This window comes from Haliotis rubra, unplaced genomic scaffold (assembly GCF_003918875.1).
Source record: "Haliotis rubra isolate DU_JTF1 unplaced genomic scaffold, ASM391887v1 Scf35, whole genome shotgun sequence".
Taxonomy (NCBI): domain Eukaryota; kingdom Metazoa; phylum Mollusca; class Gastropoda; order Lepetellida; family Haliotidae; genus Haliotis; species Haliotis rubra.
The window spans coordinates 277,317-299,413 of NW_025767024.1; the positions used below are offsets into that span (position 1 = coordinate 277,317).

General features: G+C 40.4%; 1 protein-coding gene across 1 annotated transcript; it reads left to right on the plus strand.

The window, feature by feature from the left end:
* Positions 1-230: 230 nt before the first annotated feature.
* Positions 231-20,040, plus strand: LOC124285026 (beta-mannosidase-like). The gene is made up of 17 exons (XM_046721168.1): positions 231-355; positions 2,256-2,402; positions 3,920-4,068; positions 4,651-4,850; positions 5,637-5,704; positions 7,959-8,128; positions 8,313-8,472; positions 9,633-9,799; positions 10,398-10,535; positions 10,941-11,020; positions 11,256-11,446; positions 11,979-12,155; positions 12,998-13,095; positions 16,468-16,615; positions 17,375-17,703; positions 18,189-18,374; positions 19,757-20,040. The coding sequence occupies exons 1-17, from the start codon at positions 250-252 to the stop codon at positions 19,991-19,993; spliced, it is 2,751 nt and encodes a 916-aa protein (XP_046577124.1). The 5' UTR covers positions 231-249; the 3' UTR covers positions 19,994-20,040.
* Positions 20,041-22,097: the final 2,057 nt, after the last annotated feature.

Consider the following 22,097-nt stretch of genomic DNA (forward strand, 5'->3'; position numbering starts at 1 on the left):
ATATTATTATGAAAGAAAGAAAGATTTTCCAAAACATTCTGCCCACATTCAAACTTTATGAGGACAGAGTGCATATTCCTCAAGCACTGGTACAGTGTTTTCCATCTAATTGCCTTATCTTAGAGTGTCACATTATTCGATAAATTCTTGTTATGTCATTAACGTATGTGGCCATGTGAAGTCTCCATATGGAAGTCATGTGATTTGTAAAACTGTGTCCGTAGTGGTTGTGTGTCACATGACAACAACATGGCGGGAGGATTCAGCTGTGCGCTGATAGCGGCTCTTGTGTCTGTTTCATACGCTGACGTTGTGCAGCTTTCTGGAAATTGGACTCTTCTTAACAATGTTAGAGGTGAGTGCCACTCGGTGATTGATGAACTTGTCATACTCAAAGCAAACGTGTGAGTTTTGTGTTTTCCAAACTTTTCACTTCACAGAACCAGTAAACATGCAAAAACAATGTAATCTTTCAACAGGTGTTGACAGGTGACTCGTTTCCTAATTGTGATAAGCCTAAGTTTAGTTCTATGATTGGCATTCTAGAAGTTTAGGAGATGAAGAATGAAGACACATTTTATGGATATACAACTTCTTTATTCTGTACAGACGACGTTTTGTCGAAACGTCTCCTATACAGAATAAAGAAGTTGTATATATATATCATATCCATGTCCTCATTCTTGAGCCTGAGTTTAGTTTATGTACAGAAATTTAATAATGAATTACATAATGTCGTGTTTTATAGAACCATAGGGCGTGTGTGTATCGATATGGAGTAGACGTTTTAGGATTATGAAATATTTTTATCAGTGTATTAAACTTGTTATTGTTTGGCTCACCTAACATACAAGTAGGTTTACGTCATGCCACATGTCATCACCTGTCAGTCTGTCAGACGCATTCAAAGCACAAACACTGAATGAAACTGAACAATTCTGTCGTTATAACGATGACGTCATTCACTACCTTTTACATGTCGGAACTATCAAAATTTAAGAACAACGGTGTATTTTTATATTCAAGGATACGATGTGAAAACTACCTTATACGGTAACGGCGCATTGGATAACTCAACAAATTGTGACATTCTCAAGTCATTACACCAGTTTATTTCTAAAAGTAAACGCTTCCAGTGATTACCACCTCTCCATATACATGTATATTCAATGCAAGACAAGATTTATATAACTTGATTTTCTGCGGCAGCTCTTTTCGTTGCTAGGCACAACCAACACCATAACCAAATATTTATTGTTCAATCATTTTTCTGAGTGTAAATTTGTCTCAGTATTATTCTTTTCTTGTCGGACTGTTTCAATTATGCATCCAGCTATATTGGAACCGTGTACTGGAGCGGCGTTTATATAAGCCACTAGACGTGTTCGCCTATCCAGGTTTCTGCATTGACGGAATAAATATATGTTTAAACCAATTCTGTCGTGATATTCGGAAAGAAAAAGTGTTTTTCTTTAATCCATTTTTCCCTTTTGGGCATTTAAGGAAGAAAGTAAAAAAAAGTTATTCTTTCACATAAAACAAGAACATACTAATAGCGTCAATTATGAATTCGATGAATATATTTTTAACAGATGAGATTCAACTGCGACAGAAAGTCTGCATATCTCTTAGCAGAACTGACCAGCTGACCTTGTTTTAACTGTGCTGTGTTATTGTAATAGATGTAAACCATATTATGTGATACATTTCAGGCTTTGTTTTGTCTGATCGTTCAAGGGGTGGTGGGGTAGCCCAGTGGTTAAAGCGGTCGCTCGTCACGCCGAAGACCCGGCTTCGATTCCTGACATGGGTACAATGTGTAAACCATTTCAGGTGTCCCCCGCCGTGATATTGCTGGAATGTTGCTAAAAGCGACGTAAAACCATACTCACTAACTCATGTTCGCTACTTCCCAGAAAGATGAAAATGAAGAATGTAGTTCATGATTAGAATCCTTAGTTTTTTCATCGCCATTCTATGTTTATTAATTTAACTAAAGTGACAGTATTCAACTTGCCTCAGTTAAGGATTTTACATACCATGAATCTGACTCGTGTGACAGTGAAATCTGCACAGTAAAGGTCATCCCGGTACATTGTACCCTTTTGCTTCAGAGAACCCCGTCTTTATTTGTCACCCTACCAATAATGCAACATCCCTTCATCAGTGTTGAAAATATCCAGGCACATTAAGGTGAGCTACAGTACCTGGCAGGTAGAAGCTGATGTACCTCACCTGTGTTGTGCTTGTTCCAGGTGAGAGGATGCCAGCCAGTGTTCCAGGCAGCATGTACACAGCTCTGTACAACAACAAGCTGATTCCTGACCCTCTCTACCGAGACAACGACGTCAAGCTACGATGGATTGGACGGGAAGACTGGACCTACACGCGCACCTTTCAGTGTAAGAACACAGCTAAGGTGTGGTGAGGTGAAATTGGGTTTTACGTCGTGCTTGAGAATATTTCGCTCATATGACGACGTGCATGCGTGTGTATGTGTATGTGCGGCTGCTTGTACTAGCCCAGACTTAAGCTGGTTTTATAGTGCTAGCCCATGCCGCAGAGAAGCATGAATAGCCCACTCAGACACATTATACTGACTCCGAGCCGACCAGTCCTTGATGTACCCATTAATGCCGAGCGCCAGGCAGGGACCAACAAGTACCATATTTTAACTTCTTTTTTGACGCGGTTGGGGATAGAACCCGCGACCTTCCGCTCTCCGGGCGGACGCTCTAACCACTACACCACGGAGGCGGTCAGAACACGGCTAAACAAGAGCCACTTAAATACCTGTTTATAAGGACAATTAAGTCAGTATAAAATACTCATACTGTAAGTGCAAACCGAGTTCTTAAGTCAACCGTGTTAACATAATGTCATGACATTTCGTCGCTTACGTGATTGGGAAAATGACAGCTGGGCTGTGTTCTCTAATCATGCAACCTCAAATCTTTGAAGGGCATTTTGAAGTGGAATACTTAAGAAAGGCAAAAGTCATGGATGTCAACCTCTTTATTGTGAATAACACGACGTTTCGGAGTGTATGCTTGATGAAGGAGCCTGATGAAGGAGCAAGCAGACACTCCGAAACGTCGTGTTATTCACAATAAAGAGGTTGACATCCATAAATCTTGCCTTCCTCATGCAAGATGACCACAGGGTATTATTAACGACAGTACGGGCTGGACAAGTAGTTCTGTCAAAATCAATGTCTGTCTGTCTGCTTGCTTCAATAGGATAAACATTAGAAACGGAAGTACAGTCTCAACTATCAATTAGACATTCCAGAATGAAAGTCTAGAAGCTGATTTCTGCTTGGCTGATGCCAACTTCTTCTTAGGTACCTCACTTGCCTGTCAGTGTTCGCAAAGTTCGATTTGACATGACCTTGTTTAGAAAGTTAACTTTACATTTTCATAAGACCAATTTCATTCGCTCTAACCTGCATCTTCTCGGTGAGGTGAGGTGAAATTAGGTTTAACGTCGTGCTTGAGAATATTTCGCTCATATGACGACGTGCATGCGTGTGTATGTGTATGTGCGGCTGCTTGTACTAGCCCAGACTGAAGCTGGTTTTATAGTGCTAGCCCACTGAGATACTATGCCGCAGTGAAGCATGAATACCCCACTCAGACACATACTGACTCCGAGCCGACCAGTCCTTGATGTACCCATTAATGCCGAGCGCCAGGCAGGGACCAACAAGTACCATATTTGGTATGACGCGGTCGGGGATCGAACCCGCGACCTTCCGCTCTCCAGGCGGACGCTCTAACCACTACACCACGGAGGCGGTCGCATCTTCTCGGGTTACTGCCATGTATTATATGTGAGGTCAATCCTACATCTAATCATAACGTCATTGCTTCATTCCATGTGTTGTCATGAGGTCATTTTTGCATCCGATGTTTTGCAGTGAGTTCAGATGAACTGGCTGCTTCTGCCCTCCGCCTTGTCTGTGACGGCCTGGACACCTTCTCAACCGTCTACATCAATGACCAGAAAGTCGGGACATCCGAGAACATGTTTGTCCAGTATGTCTACGACATCAAAAATGCCTCCAAGGTAATAAATGTTCATCACGTTCTATCACATCTGTTTACAGTCTGTTTGACTAGAAAGTGTCCCGATAAATTGCTAAATATACCATATACCCGTTGCTGCCATGCGCCCCTCCGCTCCAACTGTCAACAATCATGTTTATAATGATGATAGTTTGTTAAACAACTTTTTCTGTGATGCATGACAATTTCTAATAGCTGAAAAGGTTTTGGGTATAGGTTATTCATGAACATCTTACCTCGTAATATTTATTAACTACCTTTCTAAACTGATATATTTAACAATTCGTGGTGACACTCTCTAATCAAACAGACAGTAGATGACTGCTTAAACTAGTTAACTGACCAGTCTGTACCTAAAGGTCAAAGACATCCACTTTTTTATCAGCTATTTTGGCGGGCGGCCATCTTAGATTTAAACATTGCCAACATTTAGGTGTTAAATGTTTTATATTTCACTTTAATATAATGAAGATCATTTGTGCTAAAAGTCACCTGAAACTGTTTGTGTTGTGACTTTAATGTAAATGGTCATTGGTTCAGCAAATACTAAGAATGCAGGAGTAAACAATCAACTCTTCTCCAGGTGGGGGACAACACAATCCGCATCGACTTTGAGTCTGCTGTAAAAGTTGCTGCTCAGAAGGCCAATGCTTCTGCCTATGACATCCCCAATGATTGTCCAAACAAGGCACAGAACGGAGAGTGTCATGTAAACATGATCAGGAAGGAGCAGTGTTCCTTCAGCTGGGACTGGGGACCTTCCTTCCCAACACAAGGAATATGGTAAGCTTCAGGAACTGGGGGAACTGTCCTTCCCAGCACAAGGAATATGGTAAGCTTTAGGATTAGGGGACTTTCCTCCCCAACACAAGGAATATGGTAAGCTTTAGTAATAGGGGACTGTCCTTCCCAACACAAGGAATATGGTAAGCTTTTTGCAATTGGGACTTGCCTCCCCAACACAAGGAATATGGTACGCTTTAGTAATAGGGGACTGTCCTTCAAACACAAGGGATATGGTAAGCTGTAGTAATAGGGGACTGTCCTTCCCAACACAAGGAATATGGTAAGCTTTAGTAATAGGGGACCTTCCTTCCCAACACAAGGGATATGATAAGCTATAAGGGGAGAAGTGTCCTTCCCAACACAAGGAATATGGTAAGCTTTAGGAATAGGCGACTGTCCTTCCCAACCCAAGGAATATGGTAAGCTTCAGGAACTGGGGGAACTGTCCTTCCCATCACAAGGAATGTGGTAAGCTTTAGGAATAGGGGACCTTCCTTCCCAACACAAGGAATATGGTAAGCTTTAGCAATTGGGACTTTCCTTCCCAACAGAAGGAATATGATAAGCTTTAAGGGGAGAAGTGTCCTTCACTGCACAAGGAATATGGTAAGCTTCAGGAACTGGGGACACTCCTTCTCATCACAGGGGAGTAATGGAAGCTTTAGGAACGGCTGGATTACAATTATCCTGAACCGAGAGACAAATACAATCTTATCTCATGAATGCGACAGTGGAAGTACATACCTTTAGCATGAATGATTGAACTTTTCTTCTCTCATTTAGGAAAGACATCTACATTGAGGCATTTAATACTGCAGTTATCCGTGAACTCTCCATGGCCACCAGAAAAGGTATTGCAAAACAATATGTTAAACTGAAATTAGTTTAGAGATTGGAGTGTGTGATCTTGTCCACCAGCAGCCAACAAATCAGTAGCCACCTTGTTTTCTCATGATGCCAATGCTCCTACATTGCTAGATCGCCATGTTGTTTTAATATTGCAGCAGTCTTCCAGCCAGCCTTTCGTGTCCAATTTTTACAAATGTTGAGGAACATTCTCTTTCTCCGAAGATTTCAAAGGGCGTTATAAGTTATTTTGCTGTTAAATTGTTTATTCACGGTTACGACATTCGAGACCTCAGTAAACATTTACATAAGGTTTTGTGGAATACATGTGGTGGACATGACTAAATATTTGACATATCATTGATGCAATGTTTTTACGTGAACTACATGATCCTATTTTTCAAGGACAGGAACAATGATTTATGCAGGGTTGTCAAGTAACTGTAAGCAGCTCTACCTTTTATGTTGAGGTTCTTGATGATTGTCTGCCAGGTTCCCAAGGACAGTGGTTCAGTTGCTGATTCTTGAGCTGAGCCTCGGAAACTATTGCTATTGTATCTCAAACTAGTGCATCAGTGAATGTGAACCTGGAACCGATCAGGATAATGACAATGACTACGTATTACCTTTATTAGAACATGGTTATATTGAACATAGATATCGCTAACGTTCGTAAATACATTGGCTGCTATTATGCCATACTATTAGAAACAACAATTTGTTTTATACTGTTAGACCACAAGGATTCTATGTTTAATTGTACAAAATTCACTTAACTTTTATGACCATAACTGTAGTAACGTCGTCATATGAGCGAAATATTCTCAAGCACGACGTTAAACCCAATTTCACCTCACCTCACCTGTAGTAAAAATCGTCGATCTGGTTCAAAGGACCACCACTGAATCTTAGGGGTGGGTATTGCAGAGAATTTTCATATTGCGATATATTGCAATACGAAAGCATATATTGCGATATGTATTGCAATATATTGCAAGAATTATTTTTGTCAAAAAACTACTTATAATCGAGTTAATGCTTGATTTATATAGCAAAAACACAGCAAATCACTATGCTTGACTAAGCTTTAATAAAAACTTTTAATCATGACAAAATAAATAATATTTGGCACAAATGAAACAAGGATAAGAACAATCAACACAGTGGTTACTAGTTTGAACTAGTTTTTCAACTCTCCAAAATAGCCCTGAGATTTTAGACAGCACCTTGACCTGGTCAGGACATATCAGAGATCACAGGTCATTAATGAGTAAATATTTAAAACATTCAGATCCAGAACATTGGGAACAAAACTTAAGAACACAACTTCAAACCAAATTTAACTTGGCTTCCGGTGGGTAAATGGAAATATCCGAAGACTTCCGAATGTTACGAAGTTTCCCGAATGCATGTCGAAATACCGGTTTTCAATCAGCGTATCGCAATACGTATCGATTTCATGTTAAAACCGGTAAATACCGGTAAACCGGTTATATTGCGCAGCCTTACTTAATCTAAGACTATTTGCATGAGGGAATGAATGTTGTTGTAAGCCACAGTCAGCAGTCAGCAATATTCCAGCAATATTCCAGCCATGTCCCATTCTCTTCCTACAGAGGTTACTCCTGTCATATCTTCCTACGTAACCTCTGTTCTAATACGGCCCTTTCATGGTGTGAGCGTTCAAGACTCGTGATTGGAGGCAATCAGATTTAGTTGTGCAATCAGCGACGTTGTTTCAAAAGTGATCATTCGCAAGGCGGTAATTTCCGCATGCTTCGAGAAAACCAAACTTCTTCCCCTGCGCGATGCGCAAACGTTTCTTCTAGACAGAACACAGTCATGTTATGGGGATCAGTGGCGTTTCCATCGCCCTCGTTGACAACGGACAAGCTAGCCATTAAACGTCTTGTGTGTAACATCAACACAAGTCCCCGGCAGATGGTGGATATTTGTGGCCCCACATTTGCTTGTGTTAGTCAAGTTGAATCTAAGTCGATGTAACACGTGTTCTGATTGGATAGAAAGAAGGGGAGATAACTCGTGTTGCGATCTTTTTGCCGCTAGGGGATTTTACGAGAACCCGGAAATATGGCCGTATGAAAACAGAGGTTCGTAGGAAGATATGACAAGTAACCTCTGTGGGAAGAGAATGGCCATGTCCCTGCTGCCTGTAAATGATGAGTTGTTAGGTCAAAATAATTGTGCTACTTAAATGTTCATGTTTAGCCTGATCGTATCTTATCTGTACAATCCTAGATTCGGGAGGTGAATGGCTGCTGGATGTGGACGTGTACTTCGACGTCAGCGGGGGCCCTGTGTCGGGCGTCCTCACCACCAACATCGTAGGGACATCGTTGATGACGACACTACCACTGAAACTCACCCCAGCCAATAGTTCATCAGTCTTTACAATGAGAATCCCTAGTGTAAGCATCAGAGTTGATGATTAGTGTCTGTTACCGTATGGTGAGCAGGAGGGAAGGGGGAAGACAATGGAACAGATGTAACTGTGGGACTGAAAATGATTATGTACCAAATAATCTTAGGTTTTGATCTCTATTTTGAAACTCTTAGGAAATTACTGACTGACTGATCTTCTCCCATTTTTAGACTGAGAACATTGGGATGTGGTGGCCAAATGGTTACGGGAACCAGACTCGGTACAACGTGAACGTCACCTTCACAAGCAAGAACGAGGTGTCCAATGAACAACGTCGTGTTGGATTCCGTACTGTAGAGCTGGTGCAAGATCCTGTTGGTAACAACCAAGGTGGGTGGGGATCATGTTGGCAACAACCAAGGTTGGTGGGAATCATGTTGGCAACAACCAAGGTGGGTGGGGATCATGTTGGCAACAACCAAGGTGGGTGGGGATCATGTTGGCAACAACCAAGGTGGGTGGGGATCATGTTGGCCGCAAACAAGGTGGGTGGGGTTCATGTTTTGCAACAACCAAGGTGGGTGGGGTTCATGTTTTGCAACAACCAAGGTGGGTGGGAATCATGTTGACAACAACCAAGGTGGGTGGGGAATGTGTTGGCAACAACCAAGGTGGGTGGGGATCATGTTGGCAACAATCAAGGTGGGTGGGGATCATGTTGGCAACAACCAAAGTGGGTGGGGATCATGTTGGCAACAACCAAGGTAGGTGGGGATCATGTTGGCCGCAAACAAGGTGGGTGGGGATCATGTTGACAACAACCAAGGTGGGTGGGGAATGTGTTGGCAACAACCAAGGTGGGTGGGGGTCATGTTGGCAACAATCAAGGTGGGTGGGGATCATGTTGGCAACAACCAAAGTGGGTGGGGATCATGTTGGCAACAACCAAGGTAGGTGGGGATCATGTTGGCAACAACCAAGGTGAGTGGGGGAGTTTGTTGGAAACAACGGGGATACGTTGGCAAAAGGCAGTGGGCATCATGTTGGCCACAACAATGGTGCGTGATGAATGAAGTACACTCGACTCTGTTTTTAACAGATATTTCTTATGGATGTGAAACGGGTTTTGTCGCTGCTATTAATGTATGACCAAAACAACCTGGACTGCAAAACTTACATTCTTGCGTTGGAGTCCATGTATAGTACAATAATATAATGCCTTTGAAGTGAGAGAGCCAAGTGTTCACCCAATTTGGCTGCAAAGGCCATTTAGTTTAGAATTCTAGAATAGATATATCTCCATAAATTAAGACATCTGGGGTTATCTAAAGAAATATCGTGGATGGTACTTTCTATCAAGCACTGGTGTGTGTACAATAGGAATATTGTTTTAAATGCTTCAGTAATATAGGACTCACAGACTTGTTTATGTTATTACACACAGACCATTGCCTTATGAGTCACTAAATCTCATTTATGGTACCATTGTATTGTCTCATTTGACCGGTTTGAGAAAATCTAAATTTATCTTTATTTCTACATTTTTACAGGCTTAACCTTCTACTTCAAGATAAACGATGTGCCAGTTTTCTTCAAAGGATCTAACTGGATACCTGCGGATAGTTTTCAGGAAACTATTACCAGAGAAAGACTACGCCGTTTGCTCCAATCAGCTGCTGATGTTCACATCAACTCAATGAGAGTTTGGGGAGGAGGGGCGAGTAAATAATAATAATAATTATTATTGCAAATGGTATTTGATTCAGAAACCAAGCAATTAGTTCTCAATTTAGTTTTCCTAAACATAAAACGGTTTAGGTAATGTCGAAGAAACTACTTTAGTAGGCTGTGTTGGATTATTGCCGTGAAAAACACTGTCTCTCTCTCTGTCTCACGCACGCACGCGCGCGCGAATATGAAGATGGGGAAATATGTATCTTGGTAATAGTTTGGGCGCCATGATGCACTTGTTTGCCAGGTGTGACCATTGGGACCAATATGTATATTGGTAATAGTTTGGGCGCCATGATGCACTCGTTTGCCAGTTGTGACCATTGGGACCAATATGTATATTGGTAATAGTTTAGGCGCCATGATGCACTTGTTTGCCAGTTGTGACCATTGGGACCAATATGTATATTGGTAATAGTTTAGGCGCCATGATGCACTTGTTTGCCAGTTGTGACCATTGGGACCAATATGTATATTGGTAATAGTTTAGGCGCCATGATGCACTTGTTTGCCAGTTGTGACCATTGGGGCCAAGATCATGTTTTACAGTTTTTAACAGTTTGTTTGTTATTTATTTTTGGCAGGTTTATGAGTCAGATGTGTTTTATGATTTGGCGGACGAGTTTGGTATCATGATCTGGCAGGACCTGATGTTCAGTGTGGCTCTCTACCCAACTACTCCAGACTTCCTTGGTACCGTGTCCCAGGAGATCACACATCAGGTATGACACACCCTATTACATATGCCACACATTAGAATTAGATATAGCACCAATTAAATATATCCGATTCTAGTAATGCATACATCACACAATAGGATAACATATTACACACTCGAATAACAATTCACCCCCTAACATACCATACACTTACATAATTAATATCACACACCGCTTGATAACGGTGTCAGGACATACACCGAAACGTCGCTTTCACTAAAAGACAGGTTGTTCATCCTTCCCACAGTTTCTGGCTCCGCTGTATATGTCGTGGATGGGTATTGAAGTTGATGGTTGTTATAGTAGATGGGTAATCCTGATTTTAAGCTTCTCTGAAACAAAACTGTTGTGTATAATGCACTGATACAGAGATTTGTAGAATAACCTGTTGATGACGTCTATCCACAGGTTCGACGACTTCGGCACCATGCTTCCATAGTACTGTGGGCAGGAAACAACGAGAATGAGCTGGGCCTGAAACTGGACTGGTGGGTATGAACTTCACAGATAGAGTGAGAGAGTTTAGTTTTACGAAGCCAGGTATATGGCGGCGGTCTGTAAATAATCGAGTCTGGATCCGACAATCCAGTGATCAACAGCATGAGCATCAAACTTCTCTCGTGTAGCTGGACTATTTCTGGGTATTGGGTTAAACAACACACAAAACAATAAAGCAGTGATATAACTGTCCACTGCAGACATTTGAAGCCATGTGGCTTTCAGGTATGGCATCCACGCAAACTACAAGCGTTACTACGACGACTATGTCAAGCTGTATGCGACAACACTCAAGACTATCGTTAACAAGGAAGACACAACGCGGGTGTATCTGTCCTCGAGCCCCAGTAACGGCAAGGATACAGAGAAGGAGGGTTGGGTTGCCAATGACCCTGTCTCCGAGCTCTATGGCGACAGTAAGTCATTATCTCACTAACATGTGCAATATATCTTCTTTGGCTTCCATATTCTTGTCAGTTGTAAGTCATTATCGACACAAATTGTCAAGTATGTTTTCTTTTGAGACTTCCGTGTTCCAGATGCAGCTCCGCGGATGTGCTGTTTCTTTTGATTTAAAAATAAAGTAATTCGTAAGGAAATTAGTCAGTGTATTTCTGCATATGTATTGCAAGTTATGTTTGGTCACAAGTCTCAAATTACAGCAAAATTTGAAAATGCTTTCACAGAGTTACCTACCTTTTTAAAGAGTAACATACCATTTTTACCTTGGTGTTTGTACTGTTTACGTATCGGAGTGAGGACCGTGTTAGTGTTAACATCGCTTTGTGGAAGGGCCTTTGTCTGAATATGACGTGTAAAACCCGTGCTTTTACCTATATACTGAAATGATGGCTCTCCTTCCCTATTAACTCCTCTGGTAACCAAGCTGATACAACAATGTCATTAGAGCCTATGTATATGTAACATTGCATTATTTTCTTTGAACAGTTCACTTCTATGACAATAAAGACCTATGGAAGGATTCTGAATACCGGATCCCCCGATTCGCCTCTGAGTACGGGATTCAGGCCTGGTGTGACATCGAGACCCTGGAAGACGTGTTTGACGCGGGGGACTTTGACTACTGGGGACCAATGTCCTACCACAGGAACCACCATCCTTTTGGTCAGTTATCATTACAGGATAAAATATTTTATTTTCGGTATAATTGGGAAAATTATTAGGGTAGTCCAAATTTGCATGGCATCAGTTGCGGAAGCCCAAGATATGTCACTGACTGCCTGACAAAGGCGTGGAGAGGCTGCACATTGTCTTTGTTATTAGTTATGCAATGATTGAAAACAGAAAGTTCAACGTATACTAAAACATTGCAATTCGGTTTATCCTCAATTTGCAGTTTGTCAGGAGTTAATTCTGTTAAAATTCTATTATTTTCTTCTGAATTCATACCACTCTTGCTGAGATGTTACAACATTCAAGGTTACAACATTCCATGCCTCACTATTAAGCTTTCAAGAAGTTTTATGGTAGACATGTGGAGGAACTTTCCAAATTTGATGCATCAGTGACAAAAATAATATCCGATGCAATTCCCTATTTTGACTTATACAATACGTTCCCAAATTCTTCCTCCTAAATATACGCATGAGATGTCATCAATCCATATATCAGTTGACTCATGCAATGCGATCATAAAAACCAAAACAGTCAACAAACTGATTCAGTGTGATATTTTGTTGAGTTTCATTAATCCAGAACGGTTTTCATATGCATGATTTAAAGGAAACAAATGTACAATTACAGTTTTTACAAAATTCAAACAAAGGTTTATTACATTGTACAATGTCAACATTTAGTCTTTGGTCGTAATAGACTGGCTACAAGGAGATAACAGCAGACTGAATATAGAAACAAATACATGTTCAATGTAAATACAATGATTGTGTGGGTATACTCAATGGCTCAAGGATTATCTGGCTGTTACCAAACCTTCCCTTTGATTACAGGTAATATTGAGATGATTGAGGAAATAATCCTCCATTTCAACGAACCCATCAATCCTGATACCAGACAGAAATTTAGTGACATAATCTACCTGACACAGGTGAGTGCAGTGATTGAGGTGATTAATTGTTGTTTGTTTACTTTCCACACTCCGCTATATTCCAGCTTTATAGTGGCTTCTCATATATAGAGAATCTCACCCGGTTCGCGAGTCTGTTGGACAAAGAGCCAGATTTGTGGGTGATATTTCCGAAAGGATGGATCAGGACACGAAGGTGTACCTCTGGCATAAACACGGTAAGGTAATTAATTATACTTTTAATAGACTACTTTAGATCAAGCAGTGTAATGGATAAGAGGACTCATGACTAAGCTAAATAACTTTTTCAACGATATTATACATTTAGAAAAAAAATATGTTGGGCTACAGAACGGTTTGCAGATTCTGTAGATCTAATTGTGTTTTTTACTACCGCTAAATTTGAAACAGTACAAATTTCAAAATATCATTTTGTTTGAATTGATTAACCCAACCGTTTATTTATGTGGACGGAAGGCATTAGAATCTAAAATTTCTTCGGCGTTCGATGTTAATGCATCCTCCGTTACCGGATCAAGATCAGTGGCGATATCGTTGACGAAAGCTGATAATAAATTTAGTCACGGAAATTCGTGTAGCAGGCTATTGCCATGATCTAACAGCTGCTGAATATAGAAACAAATTGCATGTTCAACGTAAATACATTTGATTGTGAATTTTTATCTCGGCTCAGACGATGTTTTGATCTTGTTCGACCAATACCTTTTCCTGTTTTCGATTACTTTCGGTATAAACACCTATTGCTGTGATTTACGCAAGTAGTGAGTCGTGCCCGTCATCGCTAAATCCATCTTTAAAGACATATGAGTAATTTCCGACAGTAAAATCGCCGTAATTTATCGATGCATCGGTAGGTTGTTCGGTGTCCGCCATGTTAGTGGGCAGTCAAAAATAGTGCATTACCGTAAACCATGTATGATTGCGCACGGAAAACATAGACCTGTATAACGTGATTATATACCTCTGAATGACTTTAATTAACCAATCACAATCCAGTGTTTACTGAAGTCATGGTAGAATATCAAATATATCAACACGATTTGATTAAAGTTATAAATATCCGAGTCTTTTCCGAGGATATTTTTACTTTTATCAACGAGTGTTGATATACATATCAGAAAACACGAGGGTGAGACTTTATTTATCATCCAAAATCATTCTTCATCAGTTATCAGTAAAAGAATATATTTATCTGAACACAAAACATCTATTAGGCTTCTTGAGCAGGGATCTCAGTGAGGACATAGCATTGTGACGTCATCAGCTTTATGACACCATAGCATTGTGGTGTCATCAACTTTGTGACGGCATAGCATTTTCAACTCTGTTGGTTTTTAGTGATGTCAAAGTATTGTGAGGTCATTAAAAGATGATGTAATAGCATTATAACAATTCAATTGTTGCGGTATCTACAATGTAGATATCGCTTGTTATTACCCACGTGGTCAACGTATGGGTAGTTGCATTATAATCACGTACGTCACACGAGTGTCGTATCGCGTTGACCTGTGTCGTAACGACTTGACCTGAGATTCTAACGATTTGATTGGGTAACCGATGACCTCTCAATTAGGTCACATTCTGACGTAACTATTTTTTCATTCATAACAAACACGTGAATTCATTCATTCTACAACTTAAATGCATTGTGGGAATGTAAACATTGCGAACGTTGCCGTGTCGCTGTTTAATTGTGAGTCGAACTGAGACATTATATCCGTCGAAAAACATAAACGCAATGTTTTCACCAGTGATGTTAGCTTAATGAAGCAACTGCAAACCAAGAAACGGTGGTCCTACGGAGTAGTTTACTGTAGGAGGCTTGTACGAGGCGATGACAACTGACATGCATCGTGACGTCGGTTACCAAAGGCAGTGACGTCATTACAGTGCGACGTCATGCAAATATTGGTACTACATTACAAAACTCTTCCGCAACCTCTTTATGAAACCGGTTTCGGTTTGAAACCAAAAATAACAAAAAATACGCTATTTTAGTCAATTTAATGCATGTAAGACGTGGTAATAAATAAAATACCACTCTCGGTCTCATTACATATGAATAATACGAAACTCGTGACCTTCCTATGTTATCTGAAGCACACTCGTTTCGTATAATCTGTGTATGTAATAGACCTCGTGTAGTATTCCCTCTATATCTAACGAAAGCAATATCTACTTTGGGAATGACAGTTTTGGATTATATATAATAAAGTCTGATGGCGTGGAGAGGCTGCACATTGTCTTTGTTATTAGTTATGCAATGATTGAAAACAGAAAGTTCAACGTATACTAAAACATTGCAATTCGGTTTATCCTCAATTTGCAGTTTGTCAGGAGTTAATTCTGTTAAAATTCTATTATTTTCTTCTGAATTCATACCACTCTTGCTGAGATGTTACAACATTCAAGGTTACAACATTCCATGCCTCACTATTAAGCTTTCAAGAAGTTTTATGGTAGACATGTGGAGGAACTTTCCAAATTTGATGCATCAGTGACAAAAATAATATCCGATGCAATTCCCTATTTTGACTTATACAATACGACCCAAGTGTCTTCTGATATCAAATATATCAACACGAGTTGATTAAAGTTATAAATATCCGAGGCTTGTCGAGGATAGTTTTACTTTAATCAACAAGTGTTGATATATTTGATATCAGAAGACACGAGGGTGAGATTTTATTTATCACCCAAAATCATTCTTCATCAGTAATCAGTAAAAGCATGAATTTATCTGAACACAAAACCTGCCAATCGGCGTCTTGAGCAGTGATCTCAGAGAGGTCATAGCATTGTGACGTCATCAGCTTTATGACATGATAGCATTGTGGTGACATCAACTTCGTAACGTCATAGCATTGTCAGCTATGTTCTTAGTGATGTCAAATCATTGTGAGGCCATTAACTGACGTAATAGCAGTATGACAATTCACTTGTTGCTATATCTACAATGTAGATATCGCTTGATCTTACAGCACACTCGTTTCGTATAATTCGTATGTAATGAGACCTCGTGTAGTATTCTCTATATCTAACGAAAGCAATATCTACTTTGGGAGACAGTTTTGGATTAGATATAATAAAGTCTGGATGAGACAAACCAGAGGTTGATGTCATGAACAGGTTTTCGCGCCACATTTCTCAATTTTCCAATAACATCAGCATTGAGAAACCCGTTAGCTATTCATATAGCTATTTTGAAATGAAGTAAACTCCTTGACTGTTCATAAACTCGGGGCGGTGGGATCGCCTAGTGGTACATGGGTACAATGTGTGGAGCCGATTTCTAGTGTCCCCCACCGTGATATTGTGGATATTACTAAAACTATACTCACTCACTCCATGAAATATTGATTGCTCTCCCAGATCAGCCAGGCAGTATCAATGCAGGCAGAGAGTGAGCACTACCGACGTTGGCAGAATAACCTGACGTCAGATGGGCGGGGACAGACTATGGGCGCCCTCTACTGGCAGCTCAATGACATCTGGCAGGCTCCAACATGGGCGAGTATAGGTCAGTTAAATGTCTGTTGTCTTTGAGCAATCGTGGCCATGTTTTACTACAGTCGTTCTTTGTATGTATTTCTTTGAAAAGTATTATTTTCAAAATGGAATTGAACAGGGTTCAAAATCAACATACGACAACTTAGGCTGATTTAAAGAAGGGCAAGTGAGACTTCGTACGACCGCTTTTGACATTAGATACTAAGATTAAACTCTTTAGGCCATACACGTAGTTTTCAACGATACTACTGAACGTGAAATATTAGAAAGCTATATTAGACACCATTTTTCGTCTTAGCTAAATAATTGGTCAGTTGAAGCTGCTGGTCCCTTTAGTGATAGCTATATTATCCATAAACATTTACTATTTTCCCACCTATGAAGATCCAAGTTAGCAATCCATTCTTGTCGTAAGAGGCGACTAACGGGATCGGATGGTCGGGCTCGCTGACTTGGTTGACAGTGAAAATGAGTAGGATCTGAGGTTAAAAGGAGCAGCATCTGAGATCTTAAGGAGCAGTCATGTCATCGTATCCCAGTTGCGTAGATTGATGCTCATGCTGTTGATCTCTGGATTGTCTGGTCCAGAATCGAGTATTTACAGACTGCCGCCATATAGCTGGAATATTGCTGAGTGCAGCGTTATACAACAACCAAAGCAAGCCAAACCAAACTAATACATTTTCCACAAATTCCATGTGTGTGCTGGGCAAGAGAAAAGAAAATCGTATTATTTTGTAACAAAACATGTTTTATTGTCCGAACTCAGACTACAGGGGCAAATGGAAGATGCTGCACTACTACGCTCGGAGGTTCTTCGCCCCCATCCTCATCTCCCCCTTCATGGACGACAACTCCCTCAACATCTACATGGTGGTGGACGAAATCCCCCTGACTGAGGTCAAGGACCCCAAGACAGGCGTCAGTGTCTTCGCACCTACCACCAGTTTTATCACGCTACTCAAGTCCAACTTTCCCCGTGAAGAAGCCGTGAATCTGTTGACAAAGACAGCTGAGGCAACCGCTGGAGTTCTCTACATCCAGATGTATCGATGGGACAACTTCACGCCTCTCAAGACGTGGAACGTTACGTACAAGGTGAAGATGTTGTTGATTCTTTACTAGACACACCTGAAGTTGAATCTCTTTTCTAAATGACTCACCCGATTATTATAATTTCAGTAAGTGAGTGAGTCAATCAGTCAGTCAGTCAGTGAGTATGTTTTACGCCGCCTTTAGCAATATTCCAGCAATATCACGGAGGGAGACACCAGAATGAGCTTCACACATTGTACATGTACCAATGTGGGGAAATCGAACCCGGGTTTTCGGCGTGACGAGCGAACGCTTTAACCACTAGGCTAACCCACCGCCCCATTTTAGCATATCAGATTGTAAGTATGTGTAAGAGATCGTCCACGATGATACAACATTATGTGAGCATGCGTGCCAGAGTGAATGTGTCTGAAGTTCATATAACATCGTTTATTCTTTACCATAGAAAGTAGAAATTGAATCCGTCTTCTAAAAGTTACCTCAATTTACTGAAAAAAATTTATTGAACACCTCGTTTTGGTTTGCAGCTGACAAAATCGTCTGAGTCAATTTTCAATCAAGATATTGACTCAATGGTTAGTGGGTCCGGCTGTCCGGACAGGTCCAGCTGTTTTGTCTACATGTACCTGAATGACCCAGCCAGCGGCATCAACGCATACCTCCCTCTCACCTACTACAACAGCGTCACTGGACTCGCCAAGGCTCAAGTTATGGTAGGTTGTGCTTCTCAAACTATTTGTGTGAAGATCTTAGTCTTGTCTTTAGGATTTACTGCCTGATTAAGTGAGTCTGAGTGGGATAGCCATGTTAAACTCCAGCTTGGTAACTAGCTATATAGAACGGACATATATAGGTTATCACGCGAGTGTGTTTTGGGATGGTTAATATCCTGCATTAGGAATAATCATTGTATTTAGCGAGCCTTGGCGATCTAAATACATAGTGTTTATTCCTAATGCAGGATATTAACCATCCAAAAACACACGAGTGTGATAACCTATTTATCATACAATGTCATTTTTGCTTTATAATTTTAAAAAATGCGATTTGAAACGCTACAAATCATGAAACTAAACTTCGTGGAATGTATATGACGTCACAAATATGTGCGGAGAAATACGTTACGTCACAAGCCCGGTGACATAAATTTTCTCCTGATCACGCAGTTGACTGCGGTAGGTCATCTAGTTCCCAGTAGGCTTTATGCTAAAGCACGTATTGTTGTCAACAAATCTTAGCTTACGTTTGAAAAATAACAACAAACTCGCGTGGAACTTCAGAAACCTTCAATTTACCTTTCGAACAACAAAATACGCTTTAATGTTCGCGTGACATTTCTCTTGCTAACACTGACAGTCGGCCGGGGAACTGATGTTGGTATCTTCGTAAGCCTATGCATTTCTATCTTCGCTTTATAATCTATTCCATCTATCATGAACAGGCATGAATTTTCTGGGATCAAAGCATTGACAGTACCGTAATCACGACCGTCAATCCGGACACGACCGCCGACGCTTGACGCCATGTTTGTTTACACTGAAAGTAGTCCCTGAAATTTGCATATGACCTCTCTAATTTGCATCGATATCCGTATATGACCCAAACGGATACCGAAAATATCCGTTGGCTTTATCCTGCCGAGAACACTATCCATTGTATGATAAAAGCCTGGACCAGGGCAACCAGTCTCACAGACAAGTGACTTGTGGACAACGTGCTGGTGAAATAATCTCAAACACTAAGAATTGTTCACATACGAGCGTAATAGTTACTTTATTACCAATTATGTCCTTATCCTTTGGTCCCTTATATTGGTAATAAACGCACTAGTCACGACCGCCATCTTTGAAAATTTGTCGAATGACATCAACAATCTGCAGCTATGACGTCATTTCTAGTATGATGTCATGCCTGCTTAAGGTTACAATAAGATTGGAATGACGTCAACAATGCCGTCCAGAGGATGTAAACTGGTGCATATGAAATCATATCTTCACAAATGAAAATACAATTTTTCTGAACTTGGTTATCTCTCACGTAAAAACTCCCTTCAATTTACCTCTGGAATGTATGTTTCCCTTCAATTATGTTCCAGGTAACAGGCGTCACAAAGATGTCGAACACCGAGTTTGAAGTCACTGTGGCGTCTAATCGCATCGCTCCATTTGTTTGGCTGGATGCAGTTGGCATCTCCGGCAGATTCTCTGACAATGGATTCCTCATGATGGCGCCTTCCAGGACAGTGACCTTCACCTCTTGGGATTCTGTTGATCTCGATATTGTTAAACAATCATTGAAAACAAAATCGTTAATGGATATTCACTTTTCATGAAAATAAGATAATACTGTTGTCCGACAAATAAAATATTTTTGCAAAAATATATGAATGACAATTTATAACGCTTATGGACAAATGTTGTGTGTTTTTTTAGCTGTTATAAGCTTGTTACTAGATTGGGATGTCACGACTGAAGTTTCTCCCAATACAATGTACATTACGATAGTGAAAAATTTAACTATAAATTGTATATCTATATACTTATCCTATCTCATGGTATTCACTTCTCTCTCTCTTGCCTCAACACTGAGTGGAACTATGTAAACTTTTCTCCCAAGGCCTCTCTTGTCCATTTGCCCAAGCACTCCATGCCGCCCTCCTTCTAAGACAGGTATTTCGGTCAAAGAGCACAGATGGTAGGGACTATCATACAGAAATGAACTCAACGGTTTTCACACAGTATGTTGAGGAACAATTGTTGCCAACTCTGCCTTACAATAGACTTGTTGTCATGGACAATGCTCCCTATCACAGTGTTCGAGATCCAAACAATAGGTGCCCAACTTCCAATACAAAGAAGTCAGATATGCAGCAATGGCTAACAAATAACAATATACAATTTTCAATTAAGGTCACTAAACCACAGTTGTCCTCTTTGATTAAACCTAACAAACCTCCTCCCACATACAACATTGACAACATGCTACGCCAACACGGGCATAAGGTCTTGAGATTACCACCGTACCACTGTGATCTCAACCCAATCGAACTTATCTGGGGAAACCTTAAAAGTACAGTGGCCAGGAAAAATCAATCATGCAAGTTGAATGATGTCAAGCACATTGTCAACACTGCTATATGTGACATTAACATTGCATGCCGTCATGCATGGGTTGAACATGTCAAGAAGGTGGAGAAAGAGTACTGGCTCAAAGATGGCTTGAATGAGCAAACAGTTAATCCAGTTGTCATTCGTCTGGACACTGATGACTCCTCTGTGGAAGAATGGAGTGAACTTGATGATGTTTAATTCTGTTATGATATTTACAGATAATAATAGTATCCAGCCAGATATGCTCAAAGAAGTACAACTTCTTTTAACAATGACAGCACTGACTAATTCCAACGACTTATAGTGTAACATGAAACACTCATTTCACATAAAATTATCATGAAAATATAAATATTAACTATCTATATGCTTAAAGCTATTAGAAATGCATTGCTTAATTTGGAATGTGAACGACATCAAAACATAACACTTTTGTCTTCATTCTATCTTTTCTTCAATGAGTGTGCATGATTGTGTGTGCTTGTGTCCGAGGATACGGGGCTTTAACAGTTGTTGAGTTCTAACCATAGGTGGTCCGATTAATGATTTAGTGTAAATATACTTTCTGTGTTCTTTAAATGCATTTCCACTTAGGTTCTGCTTAATAAAAATATTACATTAACATTGCAAATTTAAAGATTTTAACCTACAGAATAATTCTCACTAATGGGTTTTGTGATTAATGTTGAACAACTCAGAGAAACAAACTCCGTATGATGGTTAACAGTTGGCACCCACCTTACCCTATTCACGACCTGTGACACCTCTTCATACCTGTCACGTGCATAGCTGACCTACATTGACGAACGTTGACCTTTATGACCCAAAACTGCCGCTGTTACAGGTCATTGACTCCCTCCCTCTGCAAGCCGTCTGCGTTCTGCTGTTTATTTTGTTGACAGTTACATAGACAGATTCTTTAATACAAATGCATAAAATCGGTGATTTACAATGTGATTAGGTTGTCTGACAAAACATCCACTTGCACAGTTTGAGATCGAATGGATCATTGGATGAAGAGATATTTACAAAAACCGGGTCCACAGGCATTTCATGCCAAACTATAGTTGTCAAGTAAAGCATGCTGCACGCCCCACTATCTACCCACGTGACCACCTTTGATTCATCCTTCTCGTTCTTGGAGCCACAAAACAATCTGCGTAGCGGGAGGCTGGGCGGGAATCCATCGCGTAAGATAGAATAAGTATATAAATATACGATTTATAGTTAAAATTTCCAAATTTCTTATCCTATCTCACGGTATGCACTTATCCCACGGTCGGACGGCGGGACGCAGATGCTCGAGGTCTTGACAGGGCGAACAGC

Bases quoted from the DNA above. Each gene is read 5' to 3' on its own strand.
- LOC124285026 (XM_046721168.1), top strand. From the start codon at position 250: ATGGCGGGAGGATTCAGCTGTGCGCTGATAGCGGCTCTTGTGTCTGTT. The intron at 11,447-11,978 runs GTAAGTCATTAT...TTCTTTGAACAG, and splicing joins CTCCGAGCTCTATGGCGACA to TTCACTTCTATGACAATAAA. The intron at 17,704-18,188 runs GTGAAGATGTTG...TTTGGTTTGCAG, and splicing joins CGTGGAACGTTACGTACAAG to CTGACAAAATCGTCTGAGTC.